Here is a 24584-nt window from a genome sequence, read left to right on the forward strand (position 1 = left end):
GTGGTGAATAAAGGGAGCCTCCAAGTTCAGAAGCAGTCAACCCCTGAATCTCAGGGTGAGGAGGCAGCCTCAGGGGAAGACCGCTGCCTCTCTGTCCTGTTGCTGGCCCTCCAGCACCATGTGAGGCAGGCATGGGTAGTCAAACGGCAGCCCTCGAGATGTCCATGGACTACAATTCCCATGAGCCCCTGCCAGCGCGCTGGCAGGGGCTCATGGGAATTGTAGTCCATGGACATCTGGAGGGCCGCAGTTTGACTAGCCCTGGACTAGAGGGACGCCTGGTCTGACCCAGCAGGGCTCTTCTGACATTTGCATGTTCCCTGGAGGGCTACTGGCAGACTTATGATCTAAATAGTGCCGGTAACGTACATCAACAGAAAGCGTGAGAGAGGCAGGAGGGCCGTGGCAGACGGCATGAAAAGAATCCAGCATGATTACGCACCGGCTTGACAGAAGCACAATTACCCTTCCAATTATGCAGCCTCGACTACAGAGGGAACATCCTGACATCACCCAGGAACAGTTTAAAAATAATAATGCTGAATGTTCCGTCAAGGTGTGGAGGAGGAAAGATTTTCACACAAGATATCGGCCCAGCAGGATCAGGGCCCTGTGGGAGACACCTCGTGGTCATGTGCTTGGTAGACATGATCCTCCGAAGGGTCCATCGGTCGGCACTCAGCACAAGCTCAGAGGTGCACAATCCATGGGTCCATTTTAAAAAGTGGAACCTGTTTTCCTCCCCTGTCACAAATGAAGGACGCCCACTTGTTTTCAGGAGTTTATTGGCACTTATTTTATTTTTACCTGACCTCTCTTCCCAAAACAGCTCACACCATGTGCCTTTCCTCGTTTTTATTTTCACAACAACCCTGTAAGGTTGATCAGGCTGAGAGTTTTTGACGGGGCCAAGGTCACCCAACAAGAGGAGAAAGTAGAGTGGGGATTCACACCCGTGTCTCCCAGATCCAACTCCAGAGCCCTGCTGGATCAGACCAGTGAAGCTCCATCTAGTCCAGCATCCTGCCTCACACAGCGGCCAGTCTGGACAGCCGACCACCAGGCACAGAGGCTGAGGCCCTCCCCTGAGGTTACCTCCCAGCAGTGATATCCAGAGGTAGACTGCTTCGGAACGTGGAGGCTTCCCTTCTGGAAGGAGGGCATGCTTTGCACACTCAGAGGCACTCGGTTACAGAGGCAGATGCTTTAAAAAAACAACTGGTGACCAAACCTGGCTGGGGCGTAGCGTGACATTGTGGAAGCAGGCATGCAACACCCCTCCCTCCCCCCAAAAAACAATGAAAGAGGGCTCTACCAGTCCTGCAAAGCAGAACGGCTATTCTGCTGATTCAGACTGACCGGCGCCAGTTCTGCTATGCTCGGGTGGCGCACGAGAAAGGTGGCTGTGTGGCAGCTTCAGTGCCTTCTGCACCTGCTGGGCCTTCCCAGCGCACGAAATGTGCCAGCCGTTGCCTCAGACTGGGGCAGGGGGGGGGTGAGAAGTAGGAAGCCGCCTTCTGCCAAGGGAGCCACGGTGCTCTGTCCGTCAGACGCCTGCCTGCCTCATCCCTGCCAAGCAGCGGCTCTCCGGCCCTTTCCCATCAACCGAGAATTGTTCATCAGAGGGCCAGGAACTGATCCAGGGACTTCCCGCACTCCAAGGGCCCCTCTGGCCCCACCGTTTGCCTCCAGTGTCGGATTTGGCTCAGCCGTCATGCCTGGTCTCCTTTGCAGACCCCTCTGGGGCAATAAGGTCGGAGACCCTGAAACAATGCCCGTGCTCATCACATGTACAACTAAAAAGGGCCGGCAGCTGGACAGGCAGTTCTGGATGCTTTTGGCTGATCCTGCACTGGGCAGGGGGTGGGACTAGATGGCCTCTGTGTCCCCCTCCAACTCGAGGGTTCTGTTCTGTTACACACACACCATACAGTAGATAAATCCAGACAACAGAGTTTCAAGTTGGGGGGAATGGCTGCTCTGAAGGCAGACTCTTAAGGCATTACACCCGCTCAGCTCTCTTCCCTCGCCAAACTCTGCCTTCTTCAGCCCCCACCCCCAAATCTCCAGAAATCTCCCAACCCAGAGGTGGCAACAAGGCCAGCCCAGGAGCCAAGTCTTAGGATCCCCGCTGCCTTTTATTCCTCAGCATTGGAGAATTTTTTCCCCTCCGTTCCCGTGGGGTCAGGGCATTTTTGCCTTATCTTGGTTCTGCGCAGGGCCGGGCGGGGGACGGGGGGACACCAAGATCGTCCTGTTCTTGAAGCCAGATATGGCTGTTGACATCATAGCTGCTTCCCAGCCTGCTTGGGCGTAAATTCGGCCCGTGTTTTTTGATCCCCCCCCCAGTTGCTTACGATCGGTCCAGCCTGCCCTGGCAGGAGAGATCAGGCCGTGCTGGGTGCTGGAACCCCCCTAATGGGGAAGGAACTCCAGGGTTTCTCTGTGCTGGGAGCCAGCTGCTCTCTGTCCGTTCCCTTCTGGGAGATTATCTTCAGAGTTGGGCTGCTTTGAGGCTCCAAAATTTGGGCAGCTGGGGGGGGGGAGGTCAATGCAGAAGCATGACGAATGGAGTGAAGAACAGCAGATTCTCCATTCTTATTTATTTATTTTATTTATTTATTATATTTATATACCGCTCTTTTGGCTCCAGTCTCCTTGAGTGTTTTCAGATGGACATTTAGAACATCCCTGCTGGATCAGGCCAGTGGCCCACCTAATCTAGCATCCTGTTTCTTAGTTGGGGCCAGCCAGCTCCTCTGGAGGTCCAGCCACAGGGCAGAGCAGACAAGGCCTTCCTGAGAACATCAGAAGTGCCCTGCTGGATCAGGCCAGTGGCCCCTCTAGCCCACCATCTCGTGGCTAGATGCCAGAAGCTCCTCTGAAGGTCCCAGGACAGGGCAGAGAGGCCGAGGCCTTCCTGAGAACATCAGAAGTGCCCTGCTGGATAAGACCAGGGGTCCATCCAGCACACCTTTGACATCTTTCTCCTTTTCCACGCTCTGCTCGTTGCCAGAGCAGAGGCTGCGATCCAGACAATGAGCTGGATTGGTCAAGGAACCAAGCCAAGGTGGCCGAAGGCAGACCCAGTTGGGGGCTGTCTGAATCGGAGGGGGGGGGGAGAGACTCCCCCCTTGCAAGGGCCACCAGGCAGATTCAACTAGATGAAAGTTCACTGAAGCCAAAATGCAGTTTGGCAGCGTCTCACTCTGTTTCTGGGGCAGGCAGCATCTCTGATGAATGCAGGGGCTTTGGAGGGGGGGGGAGAGGGGGGTGTTGAGCAGGAAGACACCCGTGGTGGGAGACACCCAGCTGTAGGGGTTCCCCTTGGCTTGTCAAGGAGATGGCCGCTGTGTCCTGGGGCAAGCAGTGGGATCACGTCGGCCCCGTCGTTCACAGCCCTGCTCCCGTCTGCCAGCGATACCTGCAGGAGAGCTGCATTGCTACGGGGGATGTGCCAGCTCACTGCAGAGCACTCAAAAGCACACACGATATTTTACGAAGCGGCTCGGAAGATCTGCCTGGTTTCCTAGGGCTATTTCTGGACCAGCACGTCTCCCTCCCTTAGGATCCACAGGGGTTTCTCCCGATGCCGGAATGCGGAGATGCCCTGCAGAACCCAGAGAGACAAACATCTTCATTCAGTCCCAAGTTCGTACTTAACCTCGCAGTGCTTGCCACCGGATGATTCGGTGGTTCCTTCCAAGGAAAACGGTTAGAAAATCCACAGGGAATGGAGCCTCCATGGAACCTCGCAGGTCTCTGAATATCCGATGCTGGGGAGAAACGGGAAAGGGCGTTCGCAGCCTGGTGTGTGAGAATCCCCTAAGCATCAGCAGGAATATTGTGCTTAAATACTACGCCGAACTAGGCGGGCTCTTCCCTGACAAAGTTCAACATTCACACGGACCTTGGTCCTCCAGATGTCCATGGACTACGATTCCCATGAGCCCCTGCCAGCAAACGCTGGCAGGGGCTCATGGGAATTGTAGTCCATGGACATCTGGAGGACCACAGGTTGACTACCCCTGCTCTAGTCCAACCCCCTGTACTATGCAAGACACTCACATCCCTATCACTCACCCACTGAGACCTGCCACCCCCTTAAACCTCCATTTGTGCTTCGAGTCCATTTGTGCTTCCGATGCCTGACTGCATCGGAAGAAAGCGAGGAGGCGAGCCCCGACGTCTTCCGATCCAGCATGCGTGCCCCGTCATGTTTTGTTGGAATATGCATGATTCAAGAACATCCTGCAGGGGACATCAGAGGAAACGTGTATTTAGTGTAATTAGAGTAGGAATGTCTTGGCATTTTCCAAATGCTCCCCTCCAGAATCCTGTCTCAATTGAAGACTTCCTGCTCTTTAGAGCATGCTTCCTTCCTGATTGACTCTTGAAGAATAAACAGTTAGTCAGTTATATGACTCTCTCTCTCTCCTCTCTCCTTTATGAAGTTGTTTGTCTTCTCAATAAAACCACCTTATTCTTTTGAGCAGCCTGGTGCTGCACCCCTCTTTGCACATCCAAAATCTGCCAACAGTTTTCACGGTCCCAGGGGCCTGTTTTGCTGGAGTTTCATGGGCTTCAAGCCACGGCTTCCCACAAGGAGACCAACCTGGACAGAGTTGGGCACTTTTAAAAGCACGCCTGCTTGGGACCTCCACATACAAACTCACTTCCATGGAAATCAGCAGGTCCAAACAAAAGACACGTCCAGAACCGGTTCGGTCTCCTGAACGTCCAGGTCCTGCTATGGTTCTGGGGAGGGCAGAGAATCGGCCTTGGCCCTGCGCACAGGAACACAATGTGCAAGCACCACACGCAATAGTCTGCATGTTTATTCCTTTGACTTGTGCCATCCTTGCTGGAGATTTGCTGCATCAGATGTAGACCGCAGAGACAACATTTAAGAAAAACACCTTTATCGCCAACACAACGAAGTTCACCCCCTGCCCTCTTTAGGCCGAGACGGAGTTCGCAACGATCTCGCCAAACAAAAGAGAGTATCAACATTTCCCCGCACATGATTTAAAAGCTTATTATTTATTATTATTTACAATTTATTTTTTTTAAATCCCAGTGTTTGATTTTTTTTTAAAAGGCACACATAAAGAACACTTCCTCTGAGCATCACTTGGCAGTTGTTCAAAAGCATCAGTAGAATTAAACCCTGGAAGGACAGACACAGGAAGCCGGGAAGGTGCTCAGATTCTTTCGAGAGACCCCTGAGAAGTTGGGAGAACTTTCTGTAAGGCATTTGGTGCGTGCCAGAGCAGCAGTTCCAAATTTATGTGGTGTAAGAGCTGAGTAGTTCCAAAGAGGGGGGTGTCTAGTGCATCTCTGGATGACCTACTGCTCTGACCTTGAGTATTAAAGTAAGGCACATCATGCGTACCAGAGCATCAGCTGGAATATTGTGCTTAAACGCTACGCCGAACTAGGCGGGCTCTATGTGGTTTAAGAAACAAACAGTTAAAAGGAGGGTGCCCACTGTGTCTCTGCATGATTTACTGTTCCCTGACCTTGACTCCTAATCAGCCTTGGGGTGTGTGGGGTGTGTGGGTGGGTGCCTGGGGGGGTGTGGGTGCGTAATATGATTACACCTGTGAACCAAGTACAGTTCTATCATTCAGCCACATTCAATACCCGGACACATTTTAATGAGCCATCCTTGGGGGAGGATGCCAGTTTCACTAAAAGAAAACCACGTGGGTTGGAGGACTCTGAGGGAACTCTGAAGGCTTCTGCCCTACAAGAAACCCCAGCAGAATTAATAATAGCGTTATTATTCTGATGAGGACAGTGATCCAAGGCAGCCAGAACCCTATGAAACACCGCCACCTAGTGGCAAGTCCTTGTCTCTCCCGCTCAGAAAAACCCAGCATGGGAAAGAGGTTTTTGCTCAAACCGGATCCGAAACACGTAGGGTCAGGGCAAAGTTAGGTCTTGGTCGGCACAGACTATTGGGCTGCTTGTTTTTAGGGGAGCAAACCCCGCCGAACTTAGCAGGGCTTCCTTCCAAGCACAGGTGCCAAGAAAAGGGATTCCATATTCAGGGGCAGTCAACCTCTGAGTCCCAGAGCAAGGAGGCAACATCAGGGGAAGGCCTCGGCCTCTCTGCCCTGTGGCTGGCCCTGCAGAGGAACTGGCTGGCCTCTGGGTGAGACGGGAGGCTGGACTGGAGGGATCCTCCCTGGTCTGACCCAGCAGGGCTCTTCTTATATTCTTCTCAGGGGAAAGCCTCGGCCTCTCTGCCCTGTTGTTGGCCCTCCAGAGGAACTGATTGGCCCTTGTGTGAGACAGAAGACAGGAAAGTTTTACACATTAAAGGGCACATATTTGCACAATCTTTCAGATTTTGGGGTTTTTCTTCCAGCAAAACACACAACCTGACCCAAAGACCAAGGGCAACATTTCCCACAAATTCCTCCACCTCTCTCCTCCAGGGACTGCTCCAACTGTCTAAAAAGGTTCTGGGTCATTCCTGCGAGGTAGGCCGTTTATAAAGATCCCCCATTTTTTTGTAGAGGGGAGGAAAAACAAGAGGACAGCAGCACTGAAGTCACCTCCCCGGGGCAGAAGAATGAAACTGGGGAAATGTCCCTGGGTGTCACCCGAATAAAGCTTCATAGTCCACGTACCACGCTATGTGGCCCACACTGGGGTTGACCCCTGAAATGGGCCACTTGTGGGGCTCCTGCCCCACGCGACTGACCAGGGTCACAATGTCGTGTTTGCTCTTCCCCATCACCAGCACGGACACCCGCCGGGCACGGTTGATGAGCGGCAGGCTGAGACTCATGCGCTGGTGTGGCTTGACGGGACTCTCCGTGAGCACCACCTCCGGGCCTCCTTCCAGGCCCACGGGGGACCGTGGGAAGAGGGAGGCCGTGTGCCCGTCGATGCCCACCCCGAGGAGGACCAGGTCAAAACTGCTGTTGGCCACCCAGGCGGCAATCTCACCGGCGTAGAGCTCTGGGCCCTTGTCGTCCTCCACGCAGAGCCGCCGGTTGAGATGGACCGGCATTGGGTGGATGTTGTAGTAAGGGACCCGGACGTGCTGGAGGAGGTGGTCGTGCAGGTTCCTGAAGTTGGACTCCGGGTCCGTCAAGGGGACGCAGCGCTCGTCCACCAGCCACAGGTGGGTGTGCTTCCAGGGGAAGCCGTAGTGGTGGCTGGCCAGCTGCTTGAACAGGGCCAGCGGGCTCGATCCGCCGGAGAGCGCCAAGTGGAACTGGCCCGCTCTCTCCACGGCGCCGGCAGCGGCGGCTTCCAGGTCGGACGCCAGGCGGACGATCAGCTCTTCCGGCCAAGCGGTGACCAGTTGGTTCTGCCGGAAGCGGGACTGCAGCGTCTGGTACCGGTCTGGCGTCTGCTCGCCCTCGGCCCCCATCACCTCCAGCGCCTCTTTCACCACAAAGGACACTTCCCCGCCGGCCATCTCGAAATCCAGGAGGTCTCGGTTTTGCAGGCCTCCCGGGTACAAGCGGGGAAATTCCCCGGCTAAACCGTCCAGCAGCGGGCTCCAAAATTCCCAGGCGGCCAGCAGATTTTCGGTGGTAATGAAAGACTCCTTCTTGCCGTGGTAGATCCTTGAAATGAGGACGGTGTACGGGTCTCTCTCCTGGACGGGGACGTACGCGTGGTACTCCGAGAGGGGCTGTCCGAAGAGACGCAGCCCCGGGCGATCGGAGGCGGCCTTCCAGTCCTCTCCTGGCAGGACGGGCTGAAAGAGGTTGCGGCTGACCAGGACCGCGGGCGAGTTCAGCTCCCCGTGCCCGATGTAGAAAATTATCTGCTTGGGTTTGCACGGGCTGCGCTCGCTGTCCCACGCCGTCTCGTTCTGGATGCAGAAGGCCTGCCTCTTGAACAGCACCCGGACGTAGCCGACGCGCTCCTCCAGGACTTTGCCCGAGGTGAGGAGGAAGGGGACCCCCTCCCAGCGGGGGCTGTCCAGGTGAATCAGCACCCCTGGAAAGCAGGACAAACGGGCATTCAAGGAGAGAGGAAGAGCTGGAGATTTATTTTCCATTGGGTCGTCCCTCCCCCTCTTAAAGCCCTATCAAACGGCGGTGCTAGACTGCTGAGGGGCCTAATTTCATCCTCTAGCCAGTTTCATCCCATCTTATGTTTTGCTTTAGATATTATTTCATCTATATTGATCGATGCCTGCAATAGGGGGGCATAGTTTTCTAGGTCGCCGCTATTTTCATCTTCATTGTAATATGTGCAATTTGTTTTAATTGTTTTATGGGGATTTTAATTGTATGGATGCTTTTATCATCTTAAGCCCCGCAAGCCAGTTATGGGAGCGGCGGTACAAAAATCGAATGAATGAATGAATGAATGAATGAATGAATGAAGGAATGAAGGAATGAATGAATGAATGAATGAATGAATGAATGAATGAATGAATGAATGAATGAATGCCCGTGTTTCACTACCCGAAGGAGACTCACAAAGACCTTTCCCTTCCTCTCCCCACAACAGACACCCGGTGAGTTAGGTGGGGTTGAGAGAGTTTGTGGAATATTGCTCTGTGAGAACAGCCCTATCAGAACTGTGACTAGCCCAAGGTCACCCAGCTGGCTGCACCTGGAGGAAGAGTGGAGAATCAAACCCAGTTCTCCAGATTAGAGGCCGACGCGCTTACCAGCGAAAGTGGGCGTCCGGCTGAAGTAGTTTGGCCCTTTCTGGAGCTCCTCCTTGACGTGGCCCCTGTACCCCTCGTACTGGCCAATCACGGCGCTCCTTTTATCCAGGCCCCGCAGCGTCTGGAAGGTCTGCAGTTTGCCGCGGAGAACGTCTTCGGCGCTGCTGACGTTGGCCGGAAGCTCCATGGCGAGGAACATCAAGGCCTCCGTGAGGTGGTTTTGGTGGACGTCGCGGATGACCCCGTACTCTTCGTAGAAGCCGGTGCGGTCTGCAGGCGGGAGGGAAAGAGGGGGCACAGGAACGTGCCCGGTTAATTTCTCAAAGGGAGATTCGGGACTGGGGGGCTGGCAGACGGGCAGGGGGCCAACCTGACGTGTGTCTCCTTGATGCCTTTCTGCAAAGAAACTCTGCCCGGCCCGACTCGCCCTTTCTGGCTTTGGAACGGGGAACTCGGCCTCCTGGAAACCCCCAGCGCGTTCATTAGAGTAATCAATGCTGCATTTTTCTGGCAGAGGCGTGAGCCCTGATGGCCGGCCTGGGCCGAGGAAAGGGGGTGAGCGAATGAGAACTGCCAAGGGGGGACAAGGGGGGGGGCTCCCCCTCGCCGTCCCCTTTTACCTAAGCAGAAGTTGCCGGGTTTGGCCAAGGCGGACCATCACTCACGGCTTTTAATAAGAGCAATGGCTAATTGGCACCGTGCACAAAGGCGCATTCCTGAGGCTGCAGAAACCGAGGGCGCCCCCCCCCTTCCGTCATCCTGATGCGGGCGGCAGGTGCAGCCGGAGCAGAAGAGACGCTGCAGCACTGCAGTGAGCCAAAGCGCAGCTGCGTCCTTGACGGGACGGCGACCGTTGTGCCGACGGGCCGGAAAACAGGCTCCGGAGGCAATGCGCTAAGCACAGGTCGGCAGCCCCCCCCCCCCCCGGAAGAACTGCCGCCTCTCTTTCCTCGCCCCCCTCAAGGACAGGGAAGGCAGCTTTTCACTTGGCCACCCTGAATGAGCTTGAGGAGACCCACCAGCTTAGACGGTTTTAGTTTTAAAAAAACCCACAAAGACGCACAAAGACCGTGACGGTTATATTGAACCTCCATCTTCCAAGGCAGTATACCTCGAAAGAAGAAGAGCTGGTTTCACTGCCCAGAAGAGTCTCACAACGGCTTACAGAGACGCCTTTTCCCTTCCTCTCCCAGCAACAGACGCCCTGCGAGGTAGGTGGGGCTGAGAGAGCTCTGAGAGAACTGGGACTGTCTCAAGGTCACCCAGCAGTCTGCCCGTGAAGGAAGAGTGGGGAATCAAACCCGACTCTTCCCACCCGCCAAACGGGAAGACCAACAGAACGGCTGGGAGGGCTGGTGATCTCATGCCCCACTGCTGGTTTTCCCAGGGTGAGACGGACCTTGGGCCCAAATCCTCTCGTTTTGACGGGCTGAGAAAAGGGAGGCTTTTCCAAAGCTGAAATTTCTTGCCAGTTGGGACGGGAGCAAAGTCCAACCAATCTATTCACATGTGCGGCCTTGACACGAAGGGCAGCTTTGCTTGTTTTTCCGGGCAGGGTTTGGTGCAGAAGAGAGTTCAAATCTGGCTCCTGATCCGAAGACAACAATTTGGTTTCATTTCCCTCTCGAAGAACCTACTCCAGTGTAACAAACGGCAGAATGACGTACTCCTATGGGATAGATTCAAGTGGGTCGCCGCGTTGGTCTGAAGTAGCACAACAAAAAAAAGAGTCCAATAGCACCTTTAGGACCGACAAAGATTTATTCAAGGTGGGAGCTTTCGAGTGCAGGCACAGAGTGCCTGCACTCGAAAGCTCTCACCTTGAATAAATCTTTGTCGGTCTTAAAGGTGCTACTGGTCTCTATTTTTGTTGACAGCAAATGAATAGATTAAGCAGATTCCTTCTTGCTGGCCTGCCGGGCAAGAATCACCTACTTTTCACATCCACGGTCTCCTTTAAGACAATTTCCACCCTCTCGACATGACGCCTATTCCAGATCGGGTCCAAATGATTTCGGTTCTGGTCTCGGAAGGGCAAGATGTGGGCTACAGCCTGAGGGGGAGAGAGCAAAGGAAAAAGATCGAAACAACTGAAAAGCAAAAGGTATCGGGGACAGAGTTTCTGCTGGGATGACGGCTCGGAAGCAGGGAGCAGGTGGCCTCGTTTTGATGCAAATCCATCAAGATCAGTCTTGCTTACACAGATTGGCAGGCCGAGGCCCTTCACATCCCCTCCTGCCGGGTCCTTTTGACTGGAGATGCCGGGGATTGAACCTGGGGACCTTCCGCGTGGCAAGCAGAGGCTCTGCCACTGATCCCCAGCCCCTCCCCTCTCTACTCTACCTCACAAGGTGGTTGGAAGGATAAAAGAGGGGAGGGAGAAGAACGTGCATGCTCCTTGGAAAACGGACAGGAGATTGAGGTTGCAGAAATCTGCCCTACCCCCTTCTCTGAAGCTTGTCATTGTTTTACCACAAGTCCAATCCTGCAGTCCCTGCATGGTGTGTGTGTGTGTGTGTGTGTTTGCACTCCTCATCACACAGTGGGGAAAGGGCAAAATGGTGTGTGTGTGGGGGGGTGGAAGCCTCCAGGTTCCTGCGAGGGCCAATCCAGCTTGTCAAGGCCCAGCCAAAGTGCAGGCAAGGAGGGAAAAGAGCCCTCAGCGGTAAGCTGCTGCAGGAACTTTTTGCCCGAAAAAGCCCTGGCGTGCAGTCTGCATGTGACGTGCGCTCCTGCGTTCCCCTCGGGCTGGAGAGAGGCTGAGTCAGGTGCTCCGGGGAAGGGGGGGGCGGAGGTAAAGGGGAGTCACTCTGGAGTCAGCTAACGCCAGGGGGAAAGGGGAGGCATCTCCAGCATCTCCATCCAGCAGGTGCTTGCCACACTGCACATGGTCAGAGGCACTGTTTTCTTCTCATAATCCACGGCCGGAACCCGGAGCTGACAGTTGGCTGCCTCCGCTTTCTCCCTAAATGACGCTTCCGTGGCACTACCAGTCGTCCACTTTCCAATTTTGAGGTGTGGGGGGGGGGGGAGATATCCCGCCCAGAGCAGATGGTGCTCTGCACTTTCTCCCTGTTCCATCTTCCTTTGGCTGATCGAAGAACCAGGCTAGGAGGGGAAGAGAGCGGGGGGGGGGGGGGGGATGCACCATATTCTTATCAAATTAAAAGCCTCGCTTGGAGAGCCAGCACTTGGCAGGCGCCTCGCTAACAGACCGCAGCAGCGGGGAGAGGGGCGGCCTGATGACTCAGCGAAATGGAAGGCCAGGAGGATGCAGGACACACACCAAGACGCACACAGGCATTAAAAAAAGAGACGCCTACAATGCCTCCCCCCACGCACACACACACACAACCTGCCCGCGGCTCCTCCTCCCAGTTCAGTTAGACCTATAGCTCTGGCTACATGGCTCTTGTCTTATTTATTTACATGAACAAGTGAATGTCGAAGCTCCCTCTCCAGGGAATTTGCACGAGGCAGCTCGCTAATTAAAACACAATAAAAAGAAAACATCAAAAGTTAATTAATAACTTTTAATGTTTTGTTGAACTTTATTGTTGGGGCTCTTGCTGCCTGCCTGACTCACTTCCACACCCAGCCGCATGCTGAGATAAAGTTAAATCAGTTTTGCAAATCTCGGGAGTTCCTTTCTAGCCGGTAAAACTTGTTGGGTCTTTGAATCCACAGGAGGCGAGGCCTGTTTTACCGAGGGGGGGACGGGGGGGGCAGCCTTGCCAAAAAGGTACAGATCTTGTGCGGTGCTGGCCCTAAGAGGCTTGAGTCCAGGATCCCTAAATTCTGCTGAGCACCTGGTTTTCCATCAATGTGAAGTTGGCCACAGGGACGCTGAACTGAGATCGTGTAGAAATGGTTCATGTTTATACCGCATGAATGGGGGGCTGACCTTAAAAACACAGGTATGCAAATACATTTCCCTGCGATCCAGGAAAGAGGTAACGTATACGTGGATTTGGGTTTTAAGCTTAGCCTTCCGTAGACAGTATAAATTAGACCCATTGCTACACAGTCCATGTTCAGTATAGCTTAGATTGACACTAGATTCAGGAAGGCAGCTCTGCTGGTCTAAAGCAGGGGTGGGCAAACTGATGTCCATGGACTACAATTCCCATGAGCCTCTGCCAGACAGACAGACAGACAGACAGACAGACAGACAGACAGAGACAGACAAAGACAGACAGAGATTCAGGAGGGTAGTTGTGCTGATCAGAAGCAGCAGAACAAAGTTTGAGTCTGGGGCACTTTTAAGACCCACAAACTTTTACTCAGGGTATAAGATTTTATGTGCATGCGCACCCCTCACTGTCTCTGAAGACGTATGCATGCACACTAAAGCTTAAACCTTGAATAAAACCTGGCTAGTCTTCAAGGTGCCCCTGGACTAAAACTTCATTTTCCCCCCTTCGTGGATTTTCTGGAAGCCACATTTTGGCCCGATGTCTTCACGGCGGCTCACCTGCTTGCCAAGGTAGTGGTCCACCCGGTACATCTCCTCTTCCCGGAAGAATGTCTTCAGCTCTCCCGCCAGCTGCTGGGCGGACTTGAGATCGTGGCCAAAGGGCTTCTCCAGGCCCACACGTAGCCAAGCCCCAGGCGGCGGCCTGCAGCTGCTGTCGATGTGGCGGCTGATCTCCGCGTAGGCAAAGGGGGGCACGGAGAAGTAGAAGATGCGGCCGGCTTCCTTCAGGCCTTCCTCCCTCAGCATGGTCGCGATTTCTTCGCTGAGAGCGGCGTAGCCCTCCGCCGTCTTCAGCTGGCGATACTGCGTCAGCCTCAGGAACTGGTCTTTCAACATGGCACACCGGTCCGGGGTCACGTCCGGCCGGCAGGTCAGCCGCTTCAGCCGATCAAACATCTGTTTCTGGCCTCGCTCGGGCTCTGCCTGGGCGCCCCCGTAGAAGGTGAAGGTGTGTCCATTGCTCACCTCGTCCAGATAGAGCTGGAAGAAGCCTTGCCACAGGTACTTCTTGGCCAGGTCTCCCGTGGCGCCCAGGAGGACCACCGAAATGTGGCCGTGACTCTCTCTAGCCACGGAGGGCGAGACGCCCAGGAGAAGCCACACGCTCAGGGTGGCCACGGAAAACATGGCAGGAACCGGGCAGGCTGGAGGGATAGAAACTGGAAACCGTCCTGGGAAAAAAAAACACAACATCTCATTCACCCACGATCTCCTTCACCCATGCTGCTCCCCATGCATGCCTCTCATTTTTGTGACTCAGATCTTGAACTCTGCCTTTCTCCTTATTGAACTGCATCCTCATTTGCGCCCTTTTCCAGCATGTTCAGATGCTGTTGAATTCTTGGAGGAGCAAGTTAAGACTGGACCCCTTGGCGGCTCCCCCATTCCTTTTCCCCAAAAAAGCAAGGAGGAAAACGACACCAGGATGTCTGGCGGCTTCCCCTGGACACATGTCCTCTTTCCACCTTTGTGTATCTTACCAGGAAGACTCACCTGAGCAGCAGGGAAAGAAAGAGATGCTCTCCCCACCACCTTGCAGCCAACAAAGCTCCGAAAACTAGGAAGGACCTGCTGGCCTCGCTGCTATTCAACTGTTAGACAAACAAGATCACGTGTCAGAGATAAGAGCCTCCGACATTTCCGGCCACTCTGATCACTCCCTTTCCCAGAACTACAAATCCGTGCAGCCCCCTGCCAATTCACAGCTTACTGCACATCTGAAGTTGTCTTATTATGCATGGCAGGGGCTCATGGGGATTGTAGTCCATGGACATCTGGAGAGCCACCGTTTGGCCACCCCTGTGAAGATGGCTATTCTCCAGCACCAGAGTTCAGAAGCCTCAATATTTTGACGCTTGGTTTTCCTACCTAGTGGCAATTCTTAGCCTCTGTAGGCAACTGGGTATTCTTTTTTTTTAAAGTCTGATTTAAACCATGAGATTAAAAATCATTTCGGGCTCCCCGTCCAACAAACACAAGCCTGTAAACTCTGTTATGTGTCACAAGTTGGGCACAAAATATTCAGGGGAAAGGGAAAGTGTGGATATGGGGGGGAGGTGTGTGTGGGGGGGTCAATATCTGCCTTTCACCAAAGGAGGGAGAGTTTCCCCCTCCTCTCCCTGGAGCGGTTCCACCCCCACATCTCGACCCACTGGCAGCTCAGCTCACAAGAACCAGTTGTTCAGCCCTTCCCGATTGTGCAACCGTTCTCCAGCCCCGGCCTGGCACAACTCAAATAAATCCCCAAGGGAGGGGAGGGTGAACGGGTTACGTGGCAGGCGGGGCCACGTGAGCCGGGGTCTTGCCACCGCATGGATGCTTTCCAAGCAGGGCGCAACAGCATCCAGCTCCTCATCATCCCGGCCTCTGTCTAATCCAGGGGCAGTCAACCTGTGGTCCTCCAGATGTCCATGGACTACAATTCCCATGAGCCCCTGCCAGCGTTTGCTGGCAGGGGCTCATGGGAATTGTAGTCCATGGACATCTGGAGGACCACAGGTTGACTGCCCCTGGTCTAATCCCCTAGGACAGCAGGACGCCCCAAGCAGGCGTTAAGCCGACTTAATATATACATTCAGACACGTGTCTTTACGCTGTCACCTTTTTCGTTCCTCTGCACGCCAGCCAGCAGCGGCCTGCAGCAGAGCAGAGCAGAGCTGGCGAAGGCGTGGGCGACCCTCCCTGCCCCATGCCAGGATTCGCCCTAGGAAGAGTCCCCCGTGGGTCAGGCAGAGAACAAAAGCCTGAGTGGGGACTACAGTGACCATGCGCCCCTGCCCTGCTCCCTCTGTGGCACGAGCGGCCCAAGGGCAGCTGCCCTCCTGTCTGCGGACTGCCGTGACCGTGAGCCGCAGAATGCTGGCAGGGGCTCATGGTCATGGTAGTGCACGGGCATTGTGGAGCGCCCCGGGGCGCTCGGAGATGCCGCCCGGCCTTTGCAGCGCCCGCCCGAGAGGGGGCGCCCCGGAGAGGGTCCGCAGCAGCGCCTGCCGAGGGGCTCCCGGAGCGAGCGCAGCAGGGCGCAAGGCCGGGCGGGGGCGCCGCATCGCCGCTTGGTTTCGCTTGGCAAGGCTCGGAGCCCCCCTGCCCCTGCCCCTCCTCCGCCGCCTCGCCCCCCAGCCCTGCTCCCCTCTCCTCCCTCCCGGCCGACTCACGCAACAGGCTCTCCGGGCGGAGGCGAACCGGATCCAGCTCCGGGCTCCGGAGAGGGAAACCCCGCGCCGCTCTGGCTCCTCCTCCGCGCCGCCCGGCAAGGAAGCAAGCAAGGCAGGCAGGCAGGCAGGAAGCAGGCTTCGGTTCGCCGGGGCGCAAAGGCCGCCTCGGCCGAGAGAGAGAGAAAAAGGGAGAAGCCGGCCGCTCACTGCCCCAGAGAGCCCCCAAGCGGCTCGCCAGCCCCTTTCCCCTCCTCTCCCCACAACAGACGCCCTGAGAAGTGGGTGGGGCTGAGGGCTCGGAGAGAACAGCATTATCAGGGCTGGGACGAGCCCAAGGCCACCCAGCTGGCTGCATGGGGAGACGCGGAGAAGAAGAGCTGGTTTTCTGTATTTGGCTTTCCATTACCCAAAGGAGCCTCCAAGCAGCTCACAAACGCCTTTCCCTTCCTCTCTCCCTGAAAATAGGTAGTGCTGAGTAAGAGAACAGCTCTAAGAGAGCTGTGACAGGCCCAAGGTCACCCTGCTGGCTTCATGTGGAGGAACAGGGAATCAAATCCAGTTCTCCAGATTAGGACCCCCTCTCCCCTGCTCTGAACCACTACATCCTGCTGGCTTTCCAGGAGTTCGTCAGCCATGAGGCTGGGGCCTTATAAATAAATATTTATATTCATATACCGCCCTCCCCCGAAGGCTCAGGTCACCGTTCTCCACCTGGTGCCTGGAGGTATCTCAGAACTGCAGTTGGCCTCTGGCCTACAGAGATCAGGTGCCCTGGAGAAAATGGCAGATTTGGAGCTGGACTGTACCACGTCACACCTGCCTGGGGTCCCTAGCTTCCCCAGCTCCTCTCCCAAATCTCCAGAAACGTCCCTACCTGGAGTTGGCAACCGTATGAAAAAGACAAACCGGAAATAATAATGGCCATTGTATTAAAGGCAGCAAAGAACAGAAAAAACCCAACCCCGACATTAGCAGGGACTCCACTGCTGGCCTCGTGTGGCTTGGGAGTTGCAGGATTTCAGCGTGGGACCTTGCCGCCGTGGTGTAGTGGCTAGAGAGTGGTGGAATCTCACCTGGAGAACTGGGTTTGATTCCCCTCGCCTCTACACGCAGCCAGCTGGGTGGCCTTGGACCAACCACAGTTCTCTCAGAGCTGTTCTGTTACCCCACTGAAAAAAAAACAGCTTCGAAATACAAGTGCAGAGTGTGCATGGGGGCTGTGCAAGCTTTAAAAAAACAACAACCAGCCCCTAATTTTGCATCGCATTCAGTTTACAGTCCTACCTCGCAGGGTTGTCATAAGGTTCATATTAATTCATGCCCTGAGGATTACCTGTTCAGAATAAATAACAACAAATAGCAATTTATTATATAAATTATATAAATATAATAAATAAATAATATTCTCATCCTTATTTACCCCCTGGACCTTTTTAAATGAAGGCAAACATGCAGGCAATCTTCCACTTCAGTGCTCAGTCTTGCTGGTTGGCATTTGTTCTGAGAAACCGTTTTCCAAATTACGCTTGCACTGCCTCATGTTTGCCATTGTTTGTTTGTTCAGGCTGGCAGGGTCTCCTTAAGTCTTCCCCCTCACTTGCCTCCCAATTGGTCCTTTTTAGCTAGAGATGCCAGGGATTGAACCGGGGACCTCCTGCGTGCCGAGATGCCCTTCCACGGAGCCACCATCCCTTGTAATTCTCCTGTTAATATATTAGCGTTGTGAGGATAGATCTTGCAGGTTACGTTTTCAGCAAGGCTTTGGCTTTAGTTAATGATAAATATTTAGGGTTATAACCTGATTAAAAACATTTAGTTGATTAAGCATATGTGATTTAGCCAATTCACGTAGCATAAATCTGTATAACTTTGCCTAGATTTAAAAAAAAAACTAATTTGAAAGCATTACTTCTTGTTCTTAAGTGACACCGGCTGGGACATCAGCATTTTAAAAGTGCATCTCTCTCATTGAGGGAAGGCCTGTTTGAAGCCAGAATTTGCCAATTGTAATGTTTAATAAACATAGCATTGAAAATAATTGACTGCCTGTTCCAAGTTTCTCCAGCAGCTTCAACAGCCCAGTTTAGCTTGAGCTCCTCAGCTTGGAAATGAAGCAGGTTGGTCAGTCAGTACTGGAAGGTGAGACCACCAAGGGGTTCACTATGTGGAAGAAGGTGATTGTGCAGTTCTGGAGGCCTCACTTCAAGAAGGACGTCGATAAAATTGAAAGGGTACAGAGGAGAGCGACGAAGATGATCTGGGGCCAAGGGACCAAGCCCTATGAAGATAGGTTGAGGGACTTGGGAATGTTCAGCCTGGAGAAAAGGAGGCTGAGAGGGGACATGATAGCCCTCTTTAAGTATTTGAAAGGTTGTCACTTGGAGGAGGGCAGGATGCTGTTTCTGCTGGCTGCAGAGGAGAGGACACGCAGTAATGGGTTTAAACTTCAAGTACAACGATATAGGCTAGATATCAGGAAAAAGTTTTTCACAGTCAGAGTAGTTCAGCAGTGGAATAGGCTGCCTAAGGAGGTGGTGAGCTCCCCCTCACTGGAAGTCTTCAAGCAAAGGTTGGATACACACTTTTCTTGGATGCTTTAGGATGCTCTGGGCTAATCCTGCGTTGAGCAGGGGGTTGGACTAGATGGCCTGTATGGCCCCTTCCAATTCTATGATTCTATGATTGCAAACCTTCCTCTAAAACAGCCTTTCTCAACTGTTGTTTTTTTTTACCGTTGAGAAACCCCCGAAATGTTCTTCAGTCTTCAAGAACCCCCAGACGTGATGCAATCGTGCAGAATACGGTTGGGACGCATCGTTTTGTATCCCTGGGTGTCTTGGTTAAGAGCAACGGCTTCCAGTCTGGCGAGCCAGGTTTGATTCCCTGCCCCTCCACACGCAGCCAGCTGGGTGACCTTGGGCTACTCACAGCCTTGATCATACAGTTCTCACAGAGCAGTAATGTCAGAACGCTCTCAGCTTCCCCTGCCTCACAGGGTGTCTGTTGTGGGGAGAGGAAGGGAAGGTGAGCGCGAGCCCCTTTGAGACTCCTTCGGGTAGAGAAAAGCTGGGTACGAAAACCAACTCTTCCTGCTGGCTCACCCCTTCCTGCCCTCCCTCTCCCCATCTGCCTAAATTAATTTCCAGGTGGATCCTGGGGATGGCACAGTTGGAGGAGGGAAGGGACCTCGCCATTGTATATGGCTATCCAGGCCCCTGTCCACGGCAGCCCTTTTCTCCAGGGCCCTGGGAGGTCTCCCAGAGGTCTCCAGGCCCAGCATGGAGATTGGCAACCCTAGCCTGGAGCGGTCTCCTCCGTGCTGCTTCTCCCACGCCGCCTGAGGTGGCCTTTGCTTTCGGAACAGACAAGGACGTCCTCTGCAAGGAGGCAGGCGAACCTCAGCAGCACGGAGCCACCGGGCCTGTGACGGCCCCCCTTCGGCCAGCCTGCGCCTGCTGCTGCAGAGGGCTGCAATGCACACGCAGCGTGTCCAAAGATGCATCGGCTGGGATGGGAAGTGCTGCAGTTAGAAAGGGCTGAGCTACTGCAGAGGGGAGGGAGAAGAACTAATGCATGCACAAACACACACGCCCTTCCCCACGGAGCAAGAATCCGGAGCCTGGCTCTGTGCTCCTGCTCCTCGCTGTCCTTATCGATCTGTTCTCTCCCCGCCCCCACAGGCACACACGCTAGGTTTGATATCAAAGCTGCCGATCAAAAAATGCAAGACACAAATCAATTCAAGTTTAAGGTCACGAGTGGGAATCCAGTTTGGGTCCTCAGCAGGAAAGACTGGGCCACAATCCTGTTCTTCCAAAATGATGTACTGATGTTTTTTCTAAACCTAGGGTGGACTTTACAGTGACTGAGTTACAGGAATTCAAGTTGCAACCCGACCTTCCCCCCCCTCCCCAAATGGGCTTAATTTTTTAAATTGCACTTTGCTCTTATGAGAATCGATGGTTTATGTGTGGGGTGAGAATCTGGAAGGCCCAGGTTTGAATCCCCACTCGGTCATGGCAGCTGGCTGGTGGAACCTGGACCCCTCAAACGCTCTCAGCCCCAACCTACCTCACAAGGTTGCAGGGATAAAAGGGAGGCGATCAGACCAGTGGCAGCGGTGGGATTCGAATCTGGGTTCTCCCAGGTTCTAGTCCAACACTTGAGCCACTGTCCAGGGTTGGCCAAACTGTTGCTGCCTTGATGTCCATAGACTACAATCCCCATGAGCCCCTGCCAGCATGGGCTCATGGGAATGGTGGTCCAAGGACATCTGGAGAGCCAGGTTGGCCACCCCTGCACTACATCATATTGGCTCTACGGCTGTTGTTTAATTCTGGGTATAATCTTTCGCGTGCATGCACACTTCGTCAGATCCATCGTATAATGCTTCTATATATCTTCTTCTTGAATAAAACTTTTGTTGGCCTTCAAGGAGTCCTGGACTCAGGCCTTGTTCTGCTGCTTCAGGCCACCCCGGCCACCCACCTGAATCCAACCTGAACAAATTATTAGGGACTGTGCCTAAAGCTTATTGTAAGCAAGAGCCTATGATGTGAGTTGTAGACGCCTTTATGTACCCTGCCGAATCTCCCATGCTCTGCTGGTCTGTTTCAGCCTTCTGCAATCCCAACGCTTTGGCCAGCGAATGTCTCCTTGGGGGCAAGGAGATGACCCCGGACCCCCCCCCTCTGCCCCCCGGCCTTGAATCACTGCCAGGACCAAGAAAAAAACAAGCACAGCGGCCAGTTCTTAAGCAGGATCACACTATGATGATCAAGAATGAAATGTATATGTATTTGAGAGCACTGTAATCCGCCCAGAAGTTTTGGAGATAGGGCGGAAGAGAAATCCCAAAATCCAATCCAAACGGGGCATTCGGCGCGCAGCGGGACACGAACCGAGCCCTCCCCGCCCCCTCGCCGCTCCCTGCAAGGCGCAAACCCTGCGCAGTCGGCTGGATGACCTCGGGAGGTGCCCTCCCTTGCAAGCCACGGCGGGAGCCGCTTTGCGCCCGGGCAGCTTCGCCTGTCGGCTCCGAGAGGCGCTTTTGCCAGCTTCGTGTCCTCCCCCAACCCCCCCCCCCCCCCGAGCCTCGTCCGGGGCCAGCCGCGCGAGCACAGGCGCAGCGCATGGGGGGCGCAGCGTCGCTGCAGGGCGCCCGGGAGAGCGGCGCGGAGCAGGCAGGTAACTTTGGGGGGGAGGGGAGGGGCTGGGGGCCAGCTCCGTCCGAGTGGGGGGTGTGTGTGTGTGAAAGGGTGAGATCTAAGACTCGACCCCCCCCCCGCCTTTGCAACTTTGATTGATGGGGTCAGGGTTCGGCCTGACATGCTGTGTCCCTCCCACCCACCCCCGGCCGCCCTCCAGCCACTCGCAGGGCTGCATCTGCTGGACTCCATCCCCTCCCCCTCCCCCCAAAAAATCCAGGCTTCTGGGGTTGGGGGGGGGGACTTTGGGGTTCTGCATGGCTGCATGCACGGGCGACGGGCGGGACTGGCCCGCGGAGGCTGCCGCTGGAAGTTGCCTGGATGCATGGCATTGCAACCCCCCCCCCTCTTCTGATGCAGTCTCGCTGCAGCATGAACTCCGGAGGAAGGAGGGGGGGAAACTGCGGAGGCTGTCTGCAGCGGCCGCCGAGGTGTGCTTCGGGGGCATTCCCTTGCAGCAGAAGGGGAGGGGGCCGCTCGCCAGGAGTGGCTCCCCCCCCCCCGTGCCGGCTTCGCCCGCCTCCCCTGCAAGCCTCTTGCAAAGCGCGGCGCCTGCCTGCCTGTGCCTGTGCCTGCCGGCGCTGCATTGAGATGCAGGAGAGGCGCCGCGCATTGCAGGGTTCACCCGGCGGCCGCTCCCCCCCCCGCCCTCTCCCCGGGGCCCTCTCCCGTCCCGCCCCGAAGCCACCTCCCGGGCGGGGGGACCAGGGAGGGCATCGCAGCGGGAGGGTCGCCTGCCCCCCTTGCCGCAAGAAAGCGGAGAGGGTGATGGAGGCGGCCTTGGGAGCGCCTTCTCGAGAGGAGGAGGAGTTGGACGTGGCCGTCTGGAAGGGGCTGGGGATCGGGGCTAAGAGACCTTTTTCCTGCCAGAAATCAGGCCAAGCCGGCAAGACGACTGGCTTGAAGTGGGGGGGGGGGGAGTTCTCCAAACGTCACGTGATTGGCTTCTGGGACTTCCTGCCCCTGGTTTTAAAACGGGATGGAGCAAACTGATGGAGGCTCAATGGAACTTCCGTGCTCCGTTGCAGTGTACCTTAGGAGAGTCGATTCTGGGGCTGCTGGGAAGGTGGCGTCTTGCAGCCTTCCAAGGGCAAGCGGGTCGGCCACTGCCGTGGAAAGCAGGATGCTGGGCTGGATGGTACCGTCCACGGGACACCCCCAACAATTTCGCCCTTGGCCTGGGAATCGAATTACGGCCGGCGCTGGCCGATGGGAATGAGTGTTGGTTTTTTCCTTGCCTGCTGTCAGATCTTCCTGTTCTGTCCTTCGGCGCAGGATTCTCTTCAGTAGTGTGTCGACCGCCTTGTCCGTGTCTTCTTTCTTTCCTCAGCAACGCTGGAAGAGGAGAACGGCCCGTAAAGATCTGCTCCATTTCAGCTGACCTGAGGAATAAGGTAATCTCGATGCCTGTTGCATTTTTAAACACTTTCAGAGGGAGGGAGAGTGGAGCTGGGGGTATCTAACCGGTGGCGGAAGGAGGCAGCCAGGGAAAACATACTCCCAGGGTCCATCTCTGGCACCCTCTTGAGAAGCCCAGGTACTATGGCAGAGTGAGATTTTTTTTAAATTGAGAGGCATATTCTCTTGGATTTGCTTCTAAAATTACGCTACACTTCTGAGAACAGAGATGGGCTGAGAAGGGGGGGGGGGAGTAAATGGGCAAAGGCCAGTGACTCTGAATTCACCATCAAGAGTTCATCTTTTCTCTGAGCTCCTGCGAGGCAGACCGGCTGCGGTGGTGAGCTCTCCGAATGTCTTATCTTGTTGGTTCACACATTCCTCTAAGAGAACTTCTCTGCCATTAGAAAAGCTTTTCCAGGAGCCCCACCTTCACGCTCGGTCTGCACACGTTGGATCGCGAGCTTTAGAAGCAGATTTTGTTGTTCTGTGCAGGAAAACCCAGCTGCAAAAGCCCACTGAAACCGTGCAGAAAGAGGTCTAGTCACCTGGAGGAGATGGCGACTCGCCTCTGGCGACCACGTGGCTAATTGCACTTTCGGTCCACACGGGCTAAATTAACACGCTTTCAGTCCACTTTGCAACTGGGTTTTACTGTGTAAAATGGCAAAACCCACTTGCAGAGGTGGCTTGATGCTGCTTCATCTTCACCCCCACCCAAAGATTCTAGATTCAGGTATGGTCCATGTTGGTCCGAAGCAGCAGAACACAGTTTGGGTCCTGGGGCCCCTTCAAGACCAAAAAAGTTCCATTCGAGGTCTAAACTTTTGTGGGCATGCACACTTCATCAGATACAATGAAATGGGATTTGCTAGTCCATGCATCTGGACAGAGGTTGAGCCCTAAATTCGCAGGCATCACAAGGAAGATGTTTATTGGACACAAGGACCAAACAGGAATAACAAGCTTCGTTTATAAGGTTACCATTTGTTCTGGTTTCATTCTGGGCGGGGCGAGTGACGGAAACAAATACGGCAAGATTGGGGACCAATTAATGGGCAGATGCACCTTTCATTGGGGATTTGGTGAGAGGAATTCACGGAGACCTTGCCGTTTTAATTTTGATTGCTAATCGTATTGGTTTATTGAATTTTATGTCGTGTAATATGCCCTGAGACAGTACCACTGAAAGGGGCAGTATATAAATCCCTTGCTAGCTAGTGATTTATTTTGTTTGCTAGCAAGCAAGCAAGCAAGCAAGCGTATGAATGAATGAATGAATGAATGAATGAATGAATGAATGAATGAATGAATGAATGAATGAATGAATGAATGATGCTTCTTTGGCACAGTTATAAAGGGTGTAAATGAACAGCTTGTCTGACAACCAACCTTGGTGGTCTAGCATGGCCCCCCCTCCCTCCTGGCTTCTGACCAAGACCCTTTGCTCCTCCTGCCTTCCTCTGGATGGCTGCTACTGAGGGGTCCCTGCAGTGGCAGAGAGGGCTGGTCTACAGTCCGTCGTCCTGGTTGAAAGTGCATTTGTGCAGCGATTTAAATGAGGGGACTTGACACCCACTGATGCTTTCAACCTCCTGCGGTCTTCGCAGACCACCTCCAAGCGGAGAAGCATTTTATAGGGCTGAAGAAGCGGAGAAACATTGTATAGGGCCAAAGAGGTATAGTCGGATGCTTGCTTTCATTTTCTCTCTCTCTGCGTGCGATTTCCATCCTAAATTATCTGTATGTCCCAATCAGGTGTGTTCTGTCTTATATATTCTATCGTACAGCCTGCGGTGTGGTGTAGCCACGGCTGTCTGACTGCCTGGCAGCCCGGCATGAGATGTGTGAAGGTGGCTTGCCATCCTCTGGGGTGTCGTGGTGAGGGTGTGTTGTGCGCTGTACTGGTTATAAAACGGTGCTTCCTACAATGCGATCCTAAACAGAGCTATGCTCTTTTTCTAAGCCGGTTGACTGCAAAGGTCTTGGAAGGGTGTAACGGGTTAAGATTATCCTGTTCAGCTCATTCGGCTTTCTCTATTAAAAAACAGTTTTCTAACTCTGGTGGTTAACAGGATGAAAGTTGGATGCATTTATCTACTGAAAATGTACACGTTTCCATAAATCGGCTTGATAGGGTCGCTGAAATCTAGAAGAAGAAGAGTCGGTTCTTATATGCCTCTTTTCTCTACCCG

At 54.2% G+C, this 24584-nt stretch overlaps 1 protein-coding gene across 6 annotated transcripts in view; it reads right to left on the reverse strand.

Annotated features, from left to right (window-relative positions):
- Positions 1–5022: 5022 nt before the first annotated feature.
- H6PD (hexose-6-phosphate dehydrogenase/glucose 1-dehydrogenase) overlaps positions 5023–24584 on the reverse strand; it is a 33156-nt gene continuing 13594 nt past the window's right edge. For 4 of the 6 annotated variants that reach the window (XM_077312537.1, XM_077312535.1, XM_077312536.1 and 1 more), the window contains 6 exons: positions 22230–22326; positions 14124–14221; positions 13128–13801; positions 10589–10706; positions 8654–8923; positions 5023–7971 (listed from right to left, as the gene is read on the reverse strand). In XM_077312537.1, the coding sequence (XP_077168652.1) occupies positions 6611–7971; positions 8654–8923; positions 10589–10706; positions 13128–13757 (2379 nt within the window). In that variant the 5' untranslated portion in view covers positions 13758–13801; positions 14124–14221; positions 22230–22326 and the 3' untranslated portion in view covers positions 5023–6610. Of the gene's footprint in view, positions 7972–8653; positions 8924–10588; positions 10707–13127; positions 13802–14123; positions 14222–15784; positions 15901–22229; positions 22327–24584 lie in introns of those variants that run through there. The other 2 variants (XM_077312538.1, XM_077312540.1) reach the window with 2 other exon arrangements.

Source organism: Paroedura picta, chromosome 15 (assembly GCF_049243985.1).
Source record: "Paroedura picta isolate Pp20150507F chromosome 15, Ppicta_v3.0, whole genome shotgun sequence".
NCBI lineage: Eukaryota > Metazoa > Chordata > Lepidosauria > Squamata > Gekkonidae > Paroedura > Paroedura picta.